At 43.3% G+C, this 24449-nt stretch overlaps 1 protein-coding gene across 3 annotated transcripts in view; it reads left to right on the top strand.

Moving 5' to 3' along the window:
* The window catches only part of znf385a (zinc finger protein 385A), a 317688-nt gene that overhangs the window by 198445 nt on the left and 94794 nt on the right, over nucleotides 1-24449 (top strand). Inside the window, exon 1 of one of the 3 annotated variants that reach the window (XM_051925080.1) lies at nucleotides 15700-15827. The exons of the other annotated variants lie outside the window; for them this stretch is intronic. Within the exon in view, the coding sequence (XP_051781040.1) occupies nucleotides 15812-15827 (16 nt within the window). The 5' untranslated portion in view covers nucleotides 15700-15811. Of the gene's footprint in view, nucleotides 1-15699; nucleotides 15828-24449 lie in introns of those variants that run through there. 3 annotated transcript variants of the gene reach the window in all.

Raw genomic sequence — 24449 nt, 5'->3', positions numbered from 1 at the left:
CAGGTTGAGACATTCCTGTAAATCATCCTGCACATATGAAATATTTTTTGTGTTCTTATTTACCTATATATTTATTTCTCCCTTTCTTTTGTTTATTGTTGCCTTATTTAAAAAGCCCTAAGCAATTCTCCATTGGCTAAGCTCTCCTTCTCAGGGGTGGGGTTTGATTTGTCTTCAATTTTGTTTGGTTATAAATTGATCTATTTGTATGGAATCATTAATAAAAATTAATAAATAAATTTAAAAAAAAAAAGAAATATGTTTTGTGAATAAATAGTTTCCGTCATTCAAATGTTAACAATATTTTGACTCACCCTGCATATATACGCTATACCGTGGCTGCCCGTTTGTCTGTCCGGGATTTTAAATCACCTGTAGCCTGCAAACCGTTTGACCTATTGACCTGAAATTTGGTGCACATACACTACGTGACGTCAACTATCCGCTTTCCGGGTGATGATTGACGTCCAAGATTATTCCTCTTTAATCTTTACTTAATTTTATTGTAGAATCAACTCTTGGCAGTGGCCAGCAGGGCGGCCGTGCGGCGCATGCGTACGGGGCGCTGTTCTCATTCCTACTACCTTTGCGTTCACTTCCCCGTATACCGCTTCATATCTTAAGTCGCATTCTTGAGGAAGATTGAAGACTTGAGTGCCAGCTTATGTGAAAAATTAAGGAAAACGTACTAAGTAATTGCAACACAACCACTGACTTAATGTGTTTTAACGCAAAAAGATGCTGAAGGATGAAGAGAAGAAGCGGGCCGCTAGGGTGGAGAAAAGAAGAGCTGCTCAAGAAGCAGCCAGCGCATCAACCTCTGACAAACGAATGATAAATGTACAGGAAAACTAGGAACGCTCAAGTCAAGTGGTGCAGTGTGCCACTACTGGTGTGTATATATATATATATACTGTATATATATATATATATATATATATATATATATATATATATATATATATATTCACGGCATTCGTAGTCTGAATCACAATCTGATTGTATGGGTGGTTACCTACAAGGTAACGCTTGTGGTTGGTCAGCAAGTCGGCTAACATCCGCCACGTGCCCTCTTTCAGTTGCGAGAAGCAGATCATAGAATGGTGGAAATAGTTTACTGTCAAATAATGCAAAGAGTACGCGACACGTGTTTCGCCCTAATTTGGGCAAACACTGCAAACTCTGCATTCGGCAAACATCCGCCACGGTGCCCTCCTCAGTTACGAGAACTAGTTTTCGCGTACTCTTTGCATTATTTGACAGTAAACTATTTCAACCATTCTATGATCTGCTTCTCGCAACTGAAGAGGGCAGGCACCGTTGCGGATGTTTGCCGAATGGCAGACCAACCACAAGCGTTAACTGGTAGGTTACAATTCATACAATTCAGGTCGGGACTCAGACTACGAATGCAATTGAATATATATACAGTATATATGTGAATATATGAATATATATATAGTAGCGAGGGACGTCCCAGGAGGCTCTGCGGCGCCGCACCTAAAATTAGACTGTTAATTATAGGGTTTCTTTCATGTTGGGGTTCAATTAAACAGTTGTGTTTAATGTTGCATTATAGCTTTTGGCAACGGGAGTGTTTTATTAAAGTTTAAAGAGGGGGCGGGGAGTTGGGTTGGAGTTTGCCTGCCACCACTAACCGATGCTCCTTGTGGTATTAGCCCCGGTATCGGGAGTAACGAGAAAGGTTTAATTTGAGTATTGCTGTTTTGTAACGATTGCGTTACTTGAATGTAGCTTAACCGCTTTAAAAAAGTGCTTTCTTTATAAGTCGAGTGTGTCCGTTTGTCACGTATATACGAGGTGTTCCTATAAATAACGTGACTGACACAATAACTCACTTTTATTTATCTAATGATTCAATGCTTGTCCCCTTCAACATATTCCCCATTAGCAATTATGGACCGATGCAGGCTTGATTTCCACTAGTCGAAGCAGATCGGTTTCTGTCAGCTTCTTTCAAGACATCGGCCGTTTTCTTCTTTACTGCATCCATTGACTCAAAACGCGTTCCTTTATAAGCACCGATTACAACTTAGGAAAAAAACACGCGCGCACGAGACACACACGTCTTCCCCGTGAGCCTCGGTAAGCATGGGAAACGATTCCGCTGGTGTTTTGTTTACTAAAAATTTCAAATTAACACGTTGTTCGGCTTTTAAACTTTGCACGATTACGGTACACAAGGGGAAACTCAGCTGCATTAAACGGTGACTGACCATCAAGTAAACGGCAGAGAGTGCCGTCGTTTGTCGCGCAGGTTTGGACAGGTTTAAACCTGCGTGGCAGGTGCACATAATCAGTTCTCACTGCTTTGGTTAAGAGATAGAAGCACAGCCTCGTTATTTAATAGGTAACATTTATACACGTTATCATCAAAATAATAATGGTAATAATGGAGAATTCGAAACAGTCGGTTTGTGCTAATGACGTAACTTTAGCTACTAATGGATTATGAAGGCCAGTGGGCGAAGGCACACACGAGTACTGTTTGTTGATTTGCTTACTTCAAGGTGACAAGTAGCCGCTCTTCAGGGCTAACACTTGACCGGCGTGTCATACGGTGTCGTATCAGCTTTTCTTTGTCGCATTTCTTCATAGATGACACAGACGCTGTGCAGCCCCGTAGCGGCGGCGATGTCTTCTTTGCCTACATCGCCTTATCAGGAGGATTTTTTAAAAAAGGAGGTCGATTTTCAGGTCTTCAAAGCCAACTGATCCAATGAAGGCTGAACCGGATCCCCAGCCGTTAAAAACACTCAGGATTGCCTGATAACTGCCCCCCTAACCACCACCACCACATGTAAACACACACAATTACAATCTGGGATACGGGTTGGCGTTTACCAGATGCAAACGAACGCGAACGTAACCAGGGGCGTCTTAACAGCATTATAAGCCCCCCGGGCAACGCAGTGCACTGGGGCCCCAACTACACAACCACTCAGCAAGTCAACATACATAGATTAGCATGAGGCCCGTATGCTCGTGGGGGCCTCGGGCAGCTGCCCTGTAGCGTGCCCATGCGTTAAGACGCTCCTGAACGTAACGTTATACTGAAGACAATTAGCGCCACTAAAAAACCGTAACTTAAACGCTCACATCGCTCAGAGTACATTCATTTAACGACGATATGAACACCCGTGTGGACAGGGCATTAGACGGTCATTTCGGCCGACAGACAGTGCTGTACGTACACAAATGTTAAGCACAATTGATTTGCACCTGTGCTCACCAGGAAAGGCGCTATATAACGATTACAATTATACGGTATACACTTAAAGTAATTACTTCACCCGCCTGCGTGCGCGCCGAGCCTAAACATATAGAAACACTGTCTCAATAAATTACTTGACACGGTGTCCATCAGTAAAGGCGCTATATAACGATTACAATTATACGGTATACACTTAAAATAATTACTTCTCCCGCCTGCGTGCGCGCCGAGCCTAAACATATAGAAACACTGTCTCAATAAATTACTTGGACACGGTGTCCATCAGTAAAGGCGCTATATACTTATCCTAATAATCAGTTTCTGCTGCTGGCTGCTTGTATAAACTGTCAGCAGGTGAGCGAATCACTTCAGCTGCCTGTGCTCCACAATCATGGAAACTTCTGCAATGTTTCAACACAGCCGCATGAGGAAAGCCGCTATATAACGGTCACAATAATCCTTCTTTGCTAAAGACTGCACAGGTATATGGTGAGCACATATGCTTATCACTTCACCTGCCTGTGCCCCAAGTACAGAAATATGACACCATTTGTACTAACTCGGTAAAGCACAATGACATGGTGCCAACCAGGAAAGGCGCTATATGACGGTCACAATAATCCCGTTTTGCTAAAGACTGCACAGGTCCCTGGTGAGCACATACGCTGTACGTGCCTGTGCCCCAAGCATATCAATAAATAACCATTTGTACTAATTCAGTAAAGCACAACGACATGGTGCTCACCAGAAAAGGCGCTATATACTCATCACAATGATCAGACCACATGTCTCAGCAGTGAGCAGGTGTATGTGATCCAAGTACACAATCATACAATCATGTGTGCCGTCTCAATAAAGCCCTTTATTGTGGTGTTCACCGGGTCAAAGCGCTATATAACAATCACAAGCACTGTGTAAGCAGTGAGCTCATAAACAAATCGCCTCCCTTTTCTGTGATCCAAATGGATGGAAACATTTGCACTATCACGGTAAAGTACACTGACATGGTGTTCACTAGGAAAGGCGCTATATAATCATCACAGTGATTGGTTTCTGCCACAGACTGACTTGTATAAGCAGTGAGCAGGTGCCTGTGCTCCAAACACAGAATTATACAAACATGTGTACAGTCTCAATAAAGCATCCTGATTTGATGATGATGATGATGATGATGATGATGATGATGATGATGATGATGATGATGTTCACCAGGAAAGGCGGCTATAAACAAATCACACTTACACACCTCCTTATGAGCTTTGAGCACAGCAACTAATCAGCTTACCTGCCTGTGCTCTAAGTGTAGAAATATGAAAATATTTATCTCAATAAAGCACATTGACATGGCATTCACCAGGAAAGGCACTATACTGTATAATGATCACAGTGATTGGTTTCTGCTATTGACTGACTTATATAGGCAGTGAGAAGGTGCCTGTGCTCCACGTACAGAATTATGCAAATATTTGTGCTGTCTCAATAATCATCTTGACACCAGGAAAGGTGCTATATAACAATGACAATTATAAGATTCTGCTGCAGACTGCTTGTATAAGTAATTTTCACATTCGCTAATCACTTTAATTGCCTGTGCTCCAAGTAATGAAATATATATATATATATATATATATATATATATATATATATATATATATATATATATATATATATATATATATATGGAAACATTTGTACAGTCTCAATAAAGCATGTTGACATAATGATGATGATGATGATGTTAACTGTGAAAGGCGCTATATAAAAATCACAGTTATGCACTTCTGCTGCAGACTGTCTGTACAAGCAGTGAGCATATAAACCAATCACTTTGCCTCACTGTGCTCCAGGAATTGAAATGCAGAAGTCTGAATAAAGCACGTTGGCATAGCGTTCATCGGGGGAAAAGCGCTTTATAATGATCACAGTGATTGGTTTCTTCTACTGACTGACTTATATAGGCAGTGAGCAGGTGCCTGTGCTCCAAGTACAGAATTATGCAAAAATTTGTACAATATCAATAAAGCATCTGGACATGATGATAATGATGATGACAATGTTCACCAGGAAAGGCGCTATATAACAATGATTATTATAAGATTCTGCTGTAGACTGCTTGTATAAGCAGTGATCACATACGCTAACCATTTCACTTGTCTGTGCTCCAAGTAAAAAAAAAAAAAATATATATATATATATAAAATAAATATATATATATATAATATATAATATATATATATATATATATATATATATATATATATATATATATGGAAACATTTCTACAATCTCAATAAAGCATCTTCATATGATGATGATGATAATGTTCACCATGAAAGGTGCCTTATAAAAGCACAGTTATGCACTTCTGCTGCAGACTTCCTGTACAAACAGTGAGGAAATAAACCAATCACTTTGCCTTACTGTGCTCCAGGAATTGAAATAAAGCACATTGACAAACTGTTAATTAGGGGAAAGGCGCTATATAACAATCACAATGATCAGCATTTGCTACACACTGCCTGTACAAGCAGTGAGCTCATAAACCTATCACTGGGCTCCTATACACACATACAGAAACAATGGCAGTCACAATAAGGCACACTGACGTGGCATTCACCAGGAAAGGCACTATATAAAAATCACAATGATCAGTCTCTATCTGCATAATCAGTGAGCTTCCATCAGATGAACAATCCTCTTAAATTATATAGCTCAGTATGATGGGCTGTCCGTCAGTGCTAGGGTCGGCTGCAGCTCCCTATGATTGTGAATTAAATAATCAGCTTAGAAAATGAAGGAGTTATCAAGCCTGTCTTTGCATGGAAAATGGACAACTCTATCCATCCATCCTTCCATCCATGATCTAACAATCCTAATTCAGATTAGAATTGTGGAAGCACAAGCCTGTCACTGTAAATATTAGACATAGAGATACAAGACAGGAGCCCACCATGGACTGGGTGTCAGCCCATCACACTGACGTCTTTAATTAAGACGATTCCCTAAATGACTGAAGGATCCTGCATTCCTGGTTCACCTACCCATTTTAAAGTTGGTTAGATTTGTGGTCACTAGAGGGCGCACACACACACCCACACCCAAAGGTACCACTGTGGTTTGGAAATAAGAGAAAGGGTTAATGCTAAACCACTGGGGAGGGGTGGGCACAGGCCCTCCATAGTTTTCAGATAATTTTCCTCCTGGAATTCAATAGCTTATTAAAGGGATATCGATCGGTGCCTTCAAACATTTGCATAAGAAGGGAAAAAAAAAAACAGCAAGAGAGCCAGAAGTGGTCGAGTGGGCTGTCAACAGCTCCGGATTCGGGGACATCCGACATAAAGCAGGCCTGGGAAGGCAGTCAAATGGAATTGGATCAAAGAGATGTGTGCAAGGAGATGGTCTTCAGACCATCAGTTTGGCCAGCTGCATACCGTTATATGGCTGCTATGTAAAGGTATGGAATAATCTATATTATAGCATCTTTCGGGTGGCCAGACCCTGTACCCCCAATGTATGAGCCGGAGACGGACTTGGAATTAATAGTCAAGCTGGGAATTGAGGGAACTCGGATTGGGCCATGATGATGCGTGTCAGTGGCTGAATTGAGAGAGAGAGATCAGGTGGTTGTGAAATCCTTAAGGCTATGAAGGTGTAATGTGGACCCCCAGCCGTGGCACTTAAAGGTGGGTGGTAAGCTGCAGTGATTCCTATTGTATTAATCAATACAAGTATGTTAAAGAAAACTGTGTTAGATGATGAGCAGCTTTCTATACCCACCAGAGCCGTTTAGATCTTCTCAGAAGATGATACCCTTGCCTGATACCTCACCTTTCAATGGCCCACCTTGTTTTCAGTAATTGTCCATAAGGTCATTTAGTCACCTTACAAAGCTCCCTACTCCCTGCCACAACAGTTTGTTGGGTGTGCCCGACCGTTTTAAGGAGCGGTTCACCTACCTTCACCCAATCTGGCCCATATTTCACATATATAGGGCTGTGAAAAAGTATTTGCCCCCTTTCTGATTTCCCCTGTTTTTGCTCGATTGTAACACTTAACAGTTTCTGATATCCAAACAAATTTAGTATAATACAAAAGAGAACCTGGGTTGATGCAATACACAGTTTTAAAATGATCATTTGATTTATTGAAGGAAATTACATTTAATGAAGAAAAAATGTTCACCGAAGTTCATGCTTATGGACGGAACCTGTCACAGATCTAAATGTAGAAATTAAAGTTCTTTCTGGAACCTTCCTATTGATGGCTGTTTTGGGAACCAAAACTGATTCCTTTTATATGGAATCGCTCGAAAGTGGCACTTTGGCACCTTTATTTTTAAGGGTGTATACATAGTGCTGGGCGGCATGGTGACACAGTGGGTAGCGCTGCTGCCTCGCAGTTAGGAGACCCGGGTTCGCTTCCCGGGTCCTCCCTGCGTGGAGTTTGCATGTTCTCCCCGTGTCTGCGTGGGTTTCCTCCCACAGTCCAAAGACATGCAGGTTAGCTGTACTGACGATTCTAAATTGTCCGTAGTGTGTGCTTGGTAGGCGTGTGTGCCCTGCGGTGGGCTGGCGCTCTGCCCAGGATTGTTTCCTGCCTTGTGCCCTGTGTTGGCTGGGATTGGCTCCAGCAGACCCCCGTGACCCTGTGTTCGGATTCAGCGGGTTAGATAATGGATGGATGGATGGATGGAATAATTAAGGTTGACGACTCAGGTTTTACATTCAGTTTATTGAATTGTTGAATGAAATTCAGGATTTGGTGAGCAATTTGCGGACGCGTTTAGAAGAATGAATTGTTGATGGTGGAGCTCATTTGAAAACGTTATTTTAAAAAATGGTGTTATTTAAAACAAGGAAAATAAACTTTATCGACTAATAATTCTTTGGGTACGTTGTTCCTTGTCGGACGCCGCAAGACACGTGGCCAACTTAAGTGACCATTCCCTTCAAAAATCGTCACATCTTCGAGTCTCACCCGTTACAAAGAATTGATTTTTCTCCGCTTCACTAAAGTTTAATGCTAAGAATTTACCACGGTTCGATTTTAAAATTATATTTATTGTTTTAATAACAATATGTTTGGTTTCCACTTTTCTTTTAGTAATATTCATGTGAGAAATGTGCTTAAATAGGGACACAAATGTTTGTTGTTTCTTATTATATGGTCACAGTTATATGTGTGGCGCTTCTCAGGTTGCGGTAAAAATCTTCTTCTTAGCTGCCACTATGGTACAGATTTTCTTATTTAGATCTTTAGATTGGCATTGCTGAATTGGCTCGTGTGTGTGTGCGCGCGTGTTCGTCCTGCGCTTCGTCCAGGGTTTGTCTCTACCTTGTGCCCGATTCTGTGTTAGGATTGGCTCCAGCTTCCCCGCGACCCTGTTCAGGGTAAGCGGAATTGAAAATGAATGGATGGATGGATGGGATTGATGGATGGATGGATGGATGGATGGGTCCTCAGATTAAAACGTTTGATAACCCCTGAGTTATAGCAATGCGATAACCACTAGGGGGCCACATCTGTTCGTATGTTTGTGTTCCTTTTTTCGCCGTTCATCTCCATCCTGAAGGGCTTCTGTGTTCCGGGACCTTGCGTTCTGTCTCTCTCACTCCCACACTCTCTCACTCTCTGCCTCTCCTTCTCTCTCTGTCCCCTCTCTCTCACTCTCTCTCTTTCTCTTTCTCTCTCTGTGTCTCTCTCTCGCTCGCTCTCTCTCTCTCAATCTCTTTCTCTCTCTCTCTCTCTCCCTCTCTCTTTCTCTGCCTCTCCCTCTCTCCCTGTCCCCTCTATCTCACTCTCTTTCTGTCTCTCTCACTCCCTCTCTCTCTCTCTTTCTCTCTTTCTCTTTTTCTCTTTCTCTCTTTCTCTCTCTATCTCAATCTCTTTCTCTCTCTCTCACACTCCCTCTCTCTCTTTCTCTGTCTCTCCCTCTCTCTTTGTCCCCTCTCTCTCGCTCTCTCTCTTTCTATATCTCTCTCTCTGTGTCTCTGTCTCGCTCCCTCTCTCTCTCTCTCTTTCTCTATCTTTCTCTTTCTCTCTCTCTCTGTCTCAATCTCTTTCTTTCTCTCTTTCTCTCTCTCTCCCTCTCTCTCTCTCTGTCTCTCCCTCTCTCTCTGTCCCTCTCTCTCACTCTCTCTCTCTCTCTCTTTCTATCTCTCTCTCTCTCTGTGTCTCTGTCTCGCTCCCTCTCTCTCTCTTTCTGTCTCAATCTCTTTCTCTCTCTCTCCCTCTCTGTCTCTCTCTATCTCTCTCTTTCTCTCCCTCTCTCTCTCTCTCTCTCTTTCTCTCAAGGTCATCCGTTCCTCCTTCCACTTTCAGACCCCATATAACGGCACTCCAGAAATACTTTAGAAGACGCTTCGGTAACGTGGTAATACATGGACCGTAACAGCTGAATTATGCGGTTACCAGCGGCTTCGTTTGGGGAGTTGGGGGGGGGGGGGGGTAATTCCTGAGATTTGGCCCCTGATCTCGGACATGTAGCCCCTGATCTTTCCGATCTCTCTCCCCCACCTTTTCTATGAGTCTAGCCCCTGATCTTCTACCTGCTAGCCCCGGTTTCTCCCGTTTACCGTTATGATAATGGCCGCCGACAGCGCTAAAACGTCAAGTCCGTCTGTACCCAATAGCACCCCCCCCCCCCCCCAAACCACCAGCACATGTACCCGCACCTCCCAATGGAAAATCATAAACGCGAACATTCAAAGTAGGACCTTCAAAGGTTGCAGCCCCACACGTCGTCGGGGAGCTGGGGCTGAGCCCCCATATGAAATGCCCCTGGTGCTTACAGAAAAAAAGTAAGAAGCCAGAAGAAAATAAAGCGTGAATAATGACGACACCAAGAGGGAAGAAAGACGGACATTTTTTATTTTGTATACTTCTTTGTGGGTCACTCATTTTAAGGCGCTTTACTAGGTAAAGTGTAGAGGAATCAGGTTACGAGTACCCGTCTGTAGGTCATATACAGTGCGTGCCATTAACAACATGAGCTGTCACGAAATGCCAAGGACGTCAGATGGCACGAGAGATCTTAAATTAAAAATAATTAAACAAAGGCTGGATTAGCATAAGCCGCCGAAATTCGGGGTCTTCGTAAGAAACGAAATGACTTACTTCATGAGATAGAATTACATAATAAACACAAATAATTGTGTCAGATATCTGAAATAATCAATCGTGTGCTTCAGTTCAAATGCTGTTGAAGCGCCGTTTGTCACTCTCCGGTAGACGTCCATAATGGGCTAGTGAAGCATCAAAAATTAAAAATGACCTCATATTCGTAATCACTGACCTTGAAATAGACTAAAACGATACCCCACATGCCTATGTTTGAACGGTGTCATTTTTAACCTTTTCACAGTGACTGTTCGAGGGCTAAGAGCACCGGTAAAGACTCACATATCAAAAATAGGATCAAATTGGTGATCAGCAAACCTCGAAACAGCACAAAGCGACACTCCACCTGCTGACATTACTAATCCTCATTTTTGTTTTTCGAAGTTTTGTGAGAAGCATTGACCTTGACCCCTCGTATCCCATGGTTTGTTTTATGTGGCAGGCATGGCAACGCCAGACTCTTTGATTTTTAAGAGTAAAGAAGAAGAAGACGAAGACGCTCCATACATACTCCTAAATAGATGGTGCCAGATTTGTGAAATGCCACTAAACTGGTGATTTTAACAGGACTCTTGGGTGCATCCCATAACACAAGCTTTATAAGTTCAGGTCATTTTAATAATAATAATAATAATAATAATACATTTTATTTATATAGCGCCTTTCCCATGCTCGAGGCACTTCACAGAGTTTAAGATAGAATGACAGGGTATACAGTATATAGCATTGTACAAACCAGATAAATAAATAAAGGAGATTAAGACAGTAAATTCAGATGGTCTCGTACACACACACACACACACAGGTTACATGAGCATCTTGACAGAGAAGTAAACTGAGAGAAGGGTAATAAAGTCAAGTAGAGCTAAAAGCCTTCCTGAACAGACGAGTTCTGAGTTGTTTTTTAAAAGAATTCATGGAGTCAGCTGAGCTGATTAATTTTGGTAGGTCATTCCAGAGTCTGGGCGCTATACAGCTGAAGGCCCTGCTGTCACCCATGGAGTGTAGATTAGTGAGGGGCACAACAAGATTACCAGAATCAGAGGACCTTAGTGGGCGGACAGGCACATAGTGATGGAGAAGGTCACTGATGTAGTTTGGCGTGAGGTTATTTAAGGCTTTGTATGTTATTAGTAGGATTTTATATTCGATTCTGTAAGACACAGGGAGCCAGTGGAGACGGAGCAGGATGGGTGTGATGTGCTCGCTGCTGCTGGTTCGAGTAAGGACTCTTGCAGCTGAGTTTTGAATAAGCTGGAGCTGTGATATAAGATTAGAAGGGGCACCTGCCAGCAGCGAGTTACAATAATCGATGCGAGATGTGCTAAAAGCAGGGACAAGTTTCTCAGCATTAGAGAAGGAGAGGAAGGAGCGAACACGGGATATGTTACGGAGGTGAAATTAAGAAAGTTTCTTAATGTGGTTTATGTGGGCGGAATTAAAAAGGGAGGAATCACAAATGACAGCAAGATGCTTTTTGATCTGTTCATATCCTGCAAGGCTGCCTATACCTTAAAGATTTCTGTTGTGCACACATATATGAAGAACCATGTCAAAGCCCAAAGACACAATGTCACATACAATGAAGAGACCCACAATGAAATGGCGCTTTGCAGAGCAAAAGTTCTATAAGGAACCAGCGCCAATAAAGAACTGGCATTAGACGTCTCTCTTCCTTTTGTACTATTGCCGTATTTTTGGTGTATTATAATTATTGTTGTTATGATTATTATTATTGCACTGAATTTGTGCGCTTTTTCTTGAATATGCAGTACTAGCCATCTCCCGCGGCTTCGCCCGTGTATTAGTGAAACAGGACAGTGAGGAGGCCCCGCCCAGCTCTCTACTCCTGACGTCACTCTTCCCCCTACCCTCGGCCCGCAGCCTCTGTCTTGGATTAGCGCGAATCTATCGCTCCTGCAAGCGAACTCTGATTCTTAGCGCATTGAGAGAAGTCATAAAATCAACAGGAATGTTCAAGCAAATTATAGAAAACTAGACATTAAGCCCGTTACAATAACGGGCGCTAGAACAGTAGTCCATAAACATTAGTAGGAACAGTCCATATTAAATGGCAAGGAACCTTTTACCTCATTAATTTGTTTCCGTAAAATGCGTGTAATTTTCTCTGACAGTAATACTGGCTCTGCTGTCCGTAATATGCTTTTAATTTTCTGTCACAACAGTGGGCAATCAGCAGATTCTCCCCAGCAACTGATGTAATGTGCGCGAAAATAAATCTACTTTTACTTTACACTTTACCGGGCCAAGCTTCTTAATCGCAAATCTGACATCCTCAGAGTGAACACTTGCACAACATTGGGGAAGCTGGTCTCCGCGTCTCAGTACTCGATTGGATTTTTCGTGTTTTCTGTTTTAAGTCTTACCTCATTTACCGAAATTCGATTAGATCTTCCGCGCGATATTTTATAGGTCCCGCCCTTTCTGTCTTGTGTGACGTGTCATGCGACCTTTGAAGCATGTGCTTTGAAACAGCGCACCGTGCCCCGCGCATGCGCACTTCACCAGAAGACACACACTGACACTAGACGCACACAGGGGTTTTATTAGAAGATAAAATATCTAAATTCGTTAAGTAGTTCTCTCGTTCGCTAACTAAGCGGAGTTAAGGTGACGCGAACTATGATACTTAGCGGGATCAGAAAGTCGCAAAATCAACGGAATGTTCAAGCAAATTATAGAAAAAAAACCCGATCTAAATCCGTTAAGTAGTTCTCTCGTGAAAAGCAAACAGACATAGAAATGGGTCTCAAAACCTATAAGACATTTTGCGCTTGGACCACGAAATTTTTAAAACCGTTTCTTAGCGAGCACCTATGGGCCAAGGATAATCTCCATTCTAAATTTCAAGTCCCAAGCCCTCATGGTCAGGGCGGAATTAAGACGAAATTGAGCCTGATGCTGCAGCGCAAAATAAGCCTATTTTTTCTCGGCATTGGTGCATGTGCATTCGACACTCACCGTACATGCACACTGAGACCGACCAGGGACCCTTAATTGCTTGCGACGCAACCAGCCAGCCTTTATTGATCATGAATAATAATAACAACGTGGTATCGTAACAACTCGAGATTAACATCAAACTAAGTAACATCAACATTCAATAGCAATTGTCTGAAAAGTGCACTTAATGCAGAAAAGGCTAAACCAGATCAACTTAACCTAGGCATATTATCACCCTAACTACTGCGCTAGTGCTGCTTACTTATATTGCTGTTTTTCGAGCCTTAGCAAGCGCGAATTCTTCAATCGTGTCAGTGAAGTCAAGGCTGCGCAGCAGCTCAGGCTCAATGCTCATAAGCTCCAGCATGCTTAGCCTTTCCTGCCCCACTGAGGACCGCAGCTCTCCTTTGACTTTTCCCAACTTTGAGAAGCTCCGCTCGCCGGAGGCATTGGACACCATCATGCACAGATGGATGCGAAACCCAATCTCGACGTTTGGAAATGTCTGAGAAAGATTCAACGATGACAAAAGCCTGTACATAGTAAGCTCTGCTGATTCGTTCACAGTCACCAGTTTCTGAGTGCGCATAAATGCGCAAAGAACAATAGAAACTGTATAATAAGTAACGCTGTGTCTAGGCGTCCGAAAGTCGGACTCCAATTTTCATTCTAAGAATTATTTTGAGGTTAATATAGCAAAGGAAAACTGTTCAGCTTCCGGAAAATTCTCGTCTGTTTTCATCTGAGCTTATTTCAGGAATGGGCCTAATGCTGTAGCATCAATAGCACCCACCTTAATCCGGCCATGCTCGTGGTTCGGGAGATTTCGTGATGAGTGAGTCATTGGCTTTTATTTATATAATAATAGATGATTTTCTTCGTGTTTTCTTAGCCCGTTATTTAAATTTGTAATTTTAATTCATACATTATTATGATTGTTTAAACCCTGATATCGTGCCACTAACAACTTCAGCTGTCACAGAAAACCACAGAAGTCGGGTCAGATCGCGCAGATTAAAGACAATAATAAACAATTCGGCACATCTCCGCACATCTGTATCGTTAAGGGCTGCGGTTAGACGCGTCCCATCGCGGTAGCCGTAACCGATCCTGGCAGGGACGCCAGTCGCCCCAACTTACACAGTTCCAGTAAGTTTAAGGAATGGGTGTAGTATAGTTGGGGGGAAATGGGGTAATGATTATCCTGGGCCAACATGGGGTCCTCGAAGCCTGCAATGAAAAGGGGTCCACAGATACGGCTTATGTATAGGGTCCAGAGCACTGTTTAGGGTCACCAGCAGGTCAAGCTCGAGAAGGAGGGAGAATAGGCAGTGACGGGGCAGCGGATCGAATACCCATGTCCCGGAGGGAGCGAGTCGGCAGCGCTAACCACCGTGGCACACTACACTGTCGTTCGTGCCGGAGATTAATTCATTATTGTAATGAATGCTCCAAATCCAATATTGCTGTCGGAGTTCCTACGGCTTCACTGTTTGTTCAATTTGTGTCAACCAGATAACGGATTTTTGTGCGACTATATCAAAATGGAGGATGAGTTTGGGAGCATGTGCTGGTACCCGAGTGCAGCGGGTGACACCTCAGCACCACACCAGAACAGTGGGAGTTTTTTTTATTTTTTACAGTGAGTGCCAATCTTGCCACCAACCTACAAGTTTTCCCTGCAAGTTGGAGGACCGGCTTGCTGCAGATTGACGTCATAAAACCCAGGACGGAGCAATTGCAGGTTAAGGGAGCAGGGTCACTTCTGTCGTTTACCTTCCCCTCAGAGCCAATATGAAATGGAGAATAAATGTAATGGATAATTTTTTACATTTCGTTTAAGTCATATATTCAATAAAGCGTGGACGCTCAGTAGCGGAGCAAATAAGAAGAAGAAGAAGAAGAAGAAGAAGAAGAGAGAAGAAGAAGAGAAAGAAGAGAGAAGAAGAAAGAAGAAGAAGAAGAAAGAAGAAAGAAAAGAAAGAAGAAGAAAGAAAGAAAGAAAGAAAGAAGAAAGAAAGAAAGAAGAAAGAAAGAAAGAAAGAAAGAAAGACAAGTGACCGATACCGAAATAAATTCTTTAATAGTTACGGAGAACTAAATAAGCCCCTTCATCCGCCTGCAGGAATACGCGTTCCAGAGAAAACAGAATTTCAAAGGCTGGAGCCTGAGTCACACAGCGGCGGCGCAGCACAGTGGGGTTCTGCTGCTCGGGTGAGGGGCGGAGGAGGAATTTCAAGTTTATTTAAGAAATCCGGAAGACAGAGAAACGCCAGACACGGCGGCTAAGGTCGAGCGCTCAAGCGACGAGCTGACCGCAGCGCAGCATGGTGTCGCACCATATAGCGCCTTTCACAGCAATAAGCGCTTTAACAAAACGAATAAATGTGTTAAAAAATAGGCTCAACGTTCATTGTGTTACAAGGAAGGAGGACACCACGCGAAACAGTTTGGTAGCTCCGGAGCTGAAAGCTGCAGGCATCACTCTGAATGCAACAAGGACGGGGTAGGTCTGTGGAGGTTTAGTGTTTTGTAATATTCAAAAGGGAATGGAATGGGTAAAGGTGGTCCGGCCATTGGGATCTGCAGGTTATAATAGATTTCTCGGTTTATATATATATATATATATATATATATATATATATATATTACAGTCATATAAAAATGTTTGGGAAACCCTCTTTAATTCTTTGGATTTTTGTTTCTCATTGGCTGATCTTCCTTTTAATATATGACATGCCTTATGGTAACAGTAGTATTTCAGCAGTAACATTAAGTTTATTGGATTAACAGAAAATATACAATATGCATCATAACAAAATTAGACAGATGCATAAATGTGTGTGGGCACCCCAACAGAGATATGACATCAATACTTAGCTGAGCCTCCTTTTGTAAATCTAACAGCCTCTAGACACTGTCCTCCTATAGCCTTTGATGAGTGTCTGGATTCTGGACGGAGGTATTTTTGATCATTCTTCATACAAAATCTCTCCACTTCAGTTAAATTTGATGGCTGCTGAACATGGACAGCCTGCTTCAAATCATCCCCTAGATTTTCGATGATATTCAAGTCAGGGGACTGTGACGGCCATTCCAGAACATTATACTTCTCCCTCTGCATGAATGCCTTTGTAGATTTCCAACTGTGTTTTGGGTCATTGTCTTGTTGGAATATCCAACCCCTGCGTAACTTCAACTTTGTGACTGATGCTTGAATATTATCCTGAAGAATTTGTTGATATTGGGTTGAATTCATCCGACCCTCGACTTTAACAAGGGGCCCAGTCCCTGAACTAGCCACACAGCCCCACAGCATGATGGAACCTCCACCAAATTTGACAGGAGGTAGCAGGTGTTTTTCTTAGAATATGGTGTTCTTCTTCCGCCATGCAAAGCACTTTTTGTTCTGACCAAATAACTCCATTTGTGTCTCATCAGTCCAAAGCACTTTGTTCCAAATTAATCTGGCTTGTCTACATGAGCATTGGCATACAACAAAAGACTGTTTGTGGCGTGAGTGCAGAAAGGGCTTCTTTCTCATCACCCTGCCATACAGATGTTTTTTGTGCAAATTGTGCTGAATTGTAGAACGATGTACAGATACACCATCTGCACCAAGATGTTCTTGCAGGTCTTTGGAGGTGATCTGTGGGTTGTCTGTAACCATTCTCACAATTCTGCTCATATGCCGCTCCTGTATTTTTCTTGGCCTGCCAGACCTGCTGGTTTAACAGTAACTGTGCCTGTGGCCTTCCATTTCCTGATTCCATTCCTTACAGTTGACTGACAGTTTAAACCTCTGAGATTTCTTTTTGTAGCCTTCCCCTAAAGCAGGAGACTGAACAATCTTTCACGAGCTCATCCAACCAATGTGGTGTTGACAGTAATCAGCATTGAGCAGTGACAGGCATTCAAATCAACAAAATGACAAGGGGACCCACATTTGTGCACAGCCAGTTTTTCACATTTGATTTAATTTCATACAACTAAATACTGCATCACTAAAAATCTTTGTTCAGAAAACACCGCAGTACACCTAGGAAATGAAAGACAGACCACTGTTACCTTTTTTGTTGAAAGGAGAGTCAATTATTATGCAAGCTGAGAGGGGTTCCCAAACTTTTTCATATGACTGTATATCACTGTAAAAAATAATATTAAATTTACGGTAAAGTACTGTTGTTGCCAGAATTTCACTGTAAAAAAGAAGGTGACAATATTTTTAGGTCTACGGTATAATTTTGTAGAAAATAGCTGTTTTTTTTTTCTTTACAACACATTACACCAGAAGTGAATGTTTAACCATAACCTGAAATCCATGCACTGTAATAAATCTGGCAATCGCTGAACCGTTAGAAAAATGTCATCAAGATCAAATACCAGTACACAACTCTGCATTAGCAAAACCAACAGCAAACCTGTGGTATCCTTTAATTAAATGAATTGTAAAGAGTTGAATGTTTAAGAAAGTTATGGCACATTGTCTGGTGGAGAAGTGACGTTTGCTTTTGTGGTGTGTGGTGCCCTGCAGGTGTGCCAGCTTATTGAATACTGCAGTAACCCACCATTAATCAGCTTCCAAAACCTCAAAAAACCTTCAGCATGCAGGGAAACTCTGTTTAAGTTTTGTTTTTTTTCTACTGGGCAAAGGTATGCGGCTCACCAGAAGCAATATGGTAAAAGGGGGCGTGTCCTTATGCAAATATCGTAACTTCGGTGTTATTGACACAGCGCTTCACCATTTTACATTTTACTGTCCTTTACCTTTGCTAATATATATGCAAACCGTATCACAGACCTTCTCTTCCATATATATATATATATATATGTATATATATATATATAAACTGCTTAAAAAATTAAAGGAACACTTTCAAAATACATCAGATGTCAATGCTGGCTATCTCTACTGATATGGACTGATATGGTAATGTGTTAGGAAGGAAAGGATGGCACATCGTTTGATGGAAATGAAAATGATGAACCTACAGGGGGCTGAATTCAAAGACACCCCGAAAATCAAAGGGAAAAAATGATGCGGCAGGCAGGAGAGTCCATTTGGCCAAAATGTCATTGCAATAACTCCAAATCGTACTCAGTAGTTTGTATGCCACCCCACTCCCCACCACACACACACACACACCTGACAATGTCCTAATGTGACGACGGATGGTGTCCTGGGGCATCTCCTCCCAGATCTGGACCAGGGCATCACTGAGCTCCTGGACAGTCTGAGGCGACGGATGGACCAGAATATAATGTTCCACCCAGAGGTGTTCTATTGGATGGAGGTGAGGCGAGTGAGCGTTGGGGGGTGCAGTCAATGGTATCAATTCCTTCATCTTCTCGCCATATGAGGCCGGGCATTGTCGTGCACCAGGAGGAATCCAGGAGCCACTGCACCAGCATAGGGTCTGACAATGGGTCCAAGGATTTCATCCCGATACCTAATGGCAGTCCTGCTGTGCCATTGTCCAGCCTGTAGAGGTCTGTGCGTCCCTCCATGGATATGCCTCCACGGACCACTAAACAGGTCATGCTGAACGATGTCACAGGCAGCATAATGTTCACCACGGCTTCTCCAGACCCTTTCACATCTGTAACCTGTGCTCAGGGTGAACCTGCTCTCATCTGTGAAAAGCACAGGGTGCCCGCCAGTGGTGGACCTGCCAATTCTGCTATTCCATGGCAAATGCCAATCGAGCTCCATGCTGCCCACTAGAGGACGTCAGGCCCTCAGACCACCCTCATAAAGTCTATTTCTGTTTGTTTGGTCAGAGACATTCACACCAGTGGCCTGGCTGCCTGCTGGAGGTCATTTTGTAGGCTCTGCCAGTGCTCGTCCTGTTCCTTCTTGGCCAAAGGAGCAGATACCAGTGGGTCCTGCTGATGGGTTAAGGACCTTCTACGAGGGGCCGTGTCCAGCTGTCCTGGAGTAACTGCCTGTCTGTCTCCTGGAATCTCCTCCATGCCTTTGAGACTGTGCTGGGAGACACAACAAACCTTCTGGCAATGGCGGAGTGGTGGCTCTGAGGCTAGGGATCTGCGCTGGCAATCGGAAGGTTGCCGGTTCGAATCCTCATAAAATGCCAATATGGACTCTGCTCTGTTGGGCCCTCCAGCAAGGCCCTTAACCTGCAATTGCTGAGCACTTTGAGTAGTGAGAAAAGCGCTATATAAATGCAAAGAATTATTAATGGGAGGCACATATTGATGTTTCTGCCATCCTGGAGAAGTTGGACTACCTGTGCCAGCTCTGTAGGATCCAGGTATGGCCTCATGCTACCAGTAGTGACACTGACCGTAGCCAAATGCGAAACGAGTGACAAAACAGATGAGGAGGGAAAAACATCAGTGGCCTCCCTTCACCTGTTAAACCATTCATTCCTGTTTTGGTGGGTCGTCTCATTGTTGCCCCCCCCTAGTGCACCAAAGCAGCTGAAACTGATGAACAAGCCCCTCTGCTACTTCACTGACCAGATCAATAGCCCACAAGTGTCATTGAAGTGATGCTATACTCTCATAAAAAGTAGTCCATTCATGTTGTGGAGCAGTTTATACATATTAGGGCACACGATTGCACGTTATTGAATTTTATAAGTGTGAAGAAGTCAGCTACATCCTTAGAGTAACACGAACTGCTAAGGAGGGTCTGAGTAACTTTGAAAATTGTAGAGGGAGAAGAGCTGCTGGGATTAAATATGCTGAAATCTAACAAGTCATTAGGACCAGATAACACTTATCATGGAATATTTAAGGAGGTTAGTGAGCACACTCTTTATTTTATTCGGGTACACTGGGGAAATTCTTAAAGACTGGCGGCTAGCGAATGTCATCGCATTGTACAAAGAGGGTGATCAGCCTGGTCCAACTAATGACAGGCTGGTAAGCCTTAACGTACATCACAGGTAAATTAAAGGGAAGGAATTATCAAGAAGAATTGTTGTGGTTGTGGATTTGAAGCAGAGACCCTGACGGCTTTTAGAAGTTGCTAGAAGCAGATATTTGGACAAGTCCAGAATTATTCTTAGAAGGCTGGTAGATGTTAATGGCCCTAGTCCCGACTGAAACATTTTATTATGGAGAATCTCGTCTTTTACCTTTAAGCACGGGCTTTCCTTCTCATTTGTTCTGAGCACTTCCATCCACAGTCACGGAGTCGTCAGAGTGCCTTAGAGCTGATGGTCTCCTTTAGTTTTTACATCACCTCACAGATGAAGGTTTTCAACATCCAGTTCCACACAATGGAGAGCCATCACCGGCTTGGTCACCTGTTCCTTGGGTCTGCACAGAACTAGGTATTCATTACAATTGTCCATTGCTGGTCTCTCCATTGCCCTTTTTAGATGTTCAGAGGTGATTTGCCCCTTTGGTTGACTTCATCATTTTTTCTATGCTTATAGACTTCCAGACTTCTTGATCTGTTTGTTGCTGACATGTTTATTTAGTCCAGGAACTGTTTCTAGTTTGATGTTGGCTTCTAATCTCCTCATTCATTTCTCCACATGTTCACCGTTGTTCATCCTGCCTTCTAGATTCCATTTGTTTCCTTCATCTTGTTCCTCTCTCATTCATTTGATCTCCTCGTGTGATTCTTCAGATGTCCATGTGTTCACTGATGTTCACCCTCTCTCTTTGGTTGACCATGTTTCCTTCATTTTGTTCCTCACTTATTCATTTGATCTCCTCATGCGTTTCTCTAGATGTCCACTTCTAATTTTCTCATTCATTTCTCCACATGTTCACTGATGTTCACCCTGTCTTCTTGATTTCATTTGTTTCCTTCATTTTGTTCCTCCCTCATTCATTTGATCTCCTCATGCGATTCTTTAGATGTCCACACATTTACTGACGTGTAACGGATTAAAAAAACACCCAGCTAAGATTCACACCCTCGATAGGACGGTGATTTATTTATTTTTTCGGTGGGGATCCCAGGAACACACCCAGCCTTGGCTCCACTCACACACACTCCCTCACAGAGACAAAAGAGCAACTGGTAATAAAACAGAAGTAGAAGACTGTATTAAACAATACAGACTATCACAATCCCACCCCAGTCTCCTTTATGACGATATACAATAAACTAAAATTCAGCAATAGCAAACCACTAACAAAATCCACACACGATGAATTCCATGAAAAATGACAACTGATGGAAAAAAAATGATGGAGATGGATAGTCCAGAGATCACCTCGCTGTATGAGAATATAAAGACAGGCCATACCGGTATTTCCTGAAGATGATGAATGATGAGCTCTCCTTTCTTCGAAGATCGACACCAAATTCAAATCAGTCCTCACGCAGCAGGCAGACATCATATTGTCCATTCACACACATAGGAGATAATCCAGGACAAAAACAAGAATCCACAGGTAGTGAACAGCAAGGCCAACAAACAGACAGGCAACTCAAGACACGAAACAACAAAAGACTTCTCTGTGTAGAACTTGCCTCCTTTTAAATGTCATGCCGGCCTCCTTCTCCCCAGCAGCCCCAGCACCCTCAGCAGACGACCAATCAGAGCCACTACAGGGACTGCTGGGAGCTGAAGTTTCATTCCTCGAGTAGCACCGCTACAGATGTTCAACCTGTCTTCTAGATTTTATTTGTTTCCTTCATTTTGTTCTTTGTTCATTCATTTGATCTCCTGATTCTTCAGACCACATGTTCACTTGATGTTCACCCTCTCTTTTGGTTGCACGTGTTTCCTTCATCTTGTTCCTCACTCATTCATTTGATCTCCTCATACGATTCTTCAGATGTCCACATGTTCACTTGATGTTCACCCTCTCTTTTTGGTGGCACATGTTTCCTTCATCTTGTTCCTCACTCATTCATTTGATCTCCTCATACGATTCTTCAGATGTCCACATGTTCACTTGATGTTCACCCTCTCTTTTTGGTGGCACATGTTTCCTTCATCTTGTTCCTCGCTCATTCAATTGATCTCCTCACGTGATTCTTTAGCTGTCCACTTCTGAACTCTTCTATCCATTGTCCACATGTTCTCCGATGGCCGCCTTCATTTCATTCTTCACTCATTCCTTTCAGATTCCTAAAGACTTCTTGAAGAGTCCACTGTCTTCACCTTCATCCAGCCCTGCACCCTTCATTCCTGATGGATCTTTTCATTTCCACCTTCAGTCATTCTTGGCTTGTTCCCTTCCTCCTGTCGTTCAGCATCATTAACCACGTTTCCATATTATGAGCTCCTTGTATGGCGGAATTTTTTGATCGCTTCAGGAGCAGCAAAGAGAAGGAAAGTTCCCTGAAAATTTGAAAGAGAACCTTTATCATCTCTGTGTCCCCTCGCCAGCATGGTGCAATAACCGTGGTACAGTGGTGCATAACCGCCTGCATGTTTCCTCACAATCCTCTTGTTTAGTTTGGACTTTTCTGATAAGAGTGTGATGGTCGGTGACAGCTGTAAGACGTGAGTCGCATTTGATTCAGTTTTGATGGACATGCAAAGCTGCTGGAAAGAGGGAGAGTATAGCCGTCACCCACCCCCGCAGGAATTCTGGGAATTTATATTGGAATCAGGAGACAAGCCAGAGGAAGGCTTTCCCCATCATGCAGAAATGCTAGCTTGTTGGTTTTGTTCTTAACACCTCCTACTCTGGAACACTTGGGGGGTACACACTCTCCAAAGTCATCACTTTATAGACCTTTCAATTTGGACGCAGCTGTGTTCCTTCCTTGTTTGTATCCCAAAGATGTTCTGTCCTGTCTTTAGGAGTTGAGTTACATTCAGTGGGCTGTCAATCCCCTAAAATGGGCCATTAGGCTACCGGACCTGCTGGTGTTTGTGATTTTCTGTGAAGTGTGGGGCCAGTTTGTCCATCGATCTCTACAATCCTGCTCTTCCATTATGAAACGCACTGTATTACATAAAGTCTCTTAAGCAGCACCTGCACATCACCTCTTGCCTCCCCCCACTAATTTTAACCTGGCACCACACGTCTGTCCTCCCTCTGTGACCCCTAACGTTCACCCTGTATCCCAAATCTGTGACCATTATGTTGACCCCCTTTACTGCTGTCTTCTGACCCCCACACTGCACATTCAGGCCATTTACTGAGTGGTTTTTAGCTGTGACCCCTACTTTGGATCCCCTTGTTTCACATACATGACCTTATGTTTTTGGAGGCTGAGACGGCGCCCCCTCTTTTTCATATCCCCTCTAACTTGACTTTGCTGTCAACTGCCCTTCTAATCCCCTTCTGACCCCCATACCTGTGACACCGCTCACCTTTGGTTCCTGTTTAGACTTCACTTTTCCATGCTTCTGATCCCTCTTCTCTGTTCCATATCTATGACCCCTGCTTTGATACCCCTAGACCCCCACATGAGACTCCTGTTTGTCTCAAGGAATAAGCTCACTACCAGAGCGGACCTCTCTTTCTCAGGGATTTTACTGCCCCATGTCTGAGATTTGGTTCCTGTTCCATGTCTATGACCCCACACCCACCTTCAAGATTCTCCTAATCTCCTTATAGTCCCCATACCTGACCCCACTGACTTCATTTCCACAAGCCCCCACTACTGACCCTATCGTCCACCTCTCCACTCCTGACTCCTCTCAACTCAACCCCACTGGCGCACCTGTGACCCCATAGCACATTTTCAGGACATTTCCCACTTTTTGTTTCCTACTCATTTGGCCCCCTCTCTCCTGTGACCCCACTTCTGACTCGATGTCCCACATCTCTCACTCCTCTTTGTATGACCTTTATAAGGCCTGGGACTTCACTGCTGGCCAATTTGTCCCATGTCCTTAACTTCTTCTTCATATCTGTGACATGGCCCTAAACCCCTAAATGTTTATCTCTCCACTTGTGATTCCTCTGTCCCACATCTTGTGGTCTCTGACACGACCCCACTGTCCCACACCAGTAAACACTGTTCTCCTCTGTGACCCCTGCAGTCTCCCCCTAAGCATCAATTACCACCCCACCCTTACCCCCTTAAATGCCACATCTATGACCCTCCTGACTGGTCTCAGCTATCCCACAGCTGTGACCCCCCACCCTTTAAGCAGCCCCTGCAGTATCTTCTACTGTAAGTCTTCATATCTGTGGCCCATGACATGACTTCACTGTCCCACAAAAGTAACCCCTG

This window comes from Erpetoichthys calabaricus, chromosome 3, assembly GCF_900747795.2.
Source record: "Erpetoichthys calabaricus chromosome 3, fErpCal1.3, whole genome shotgun sequence".
Classification (NCBI taxonomy): Eukaryota; Metazoa; Chordata; class Cladistia; order Polypteriformes; family Polypteridae; genus Erpetoichthys; species Erpetoichthys calabaricus.
This window is presented reverse-complemented; position numbering and strand designations above follow the sequence as displayed.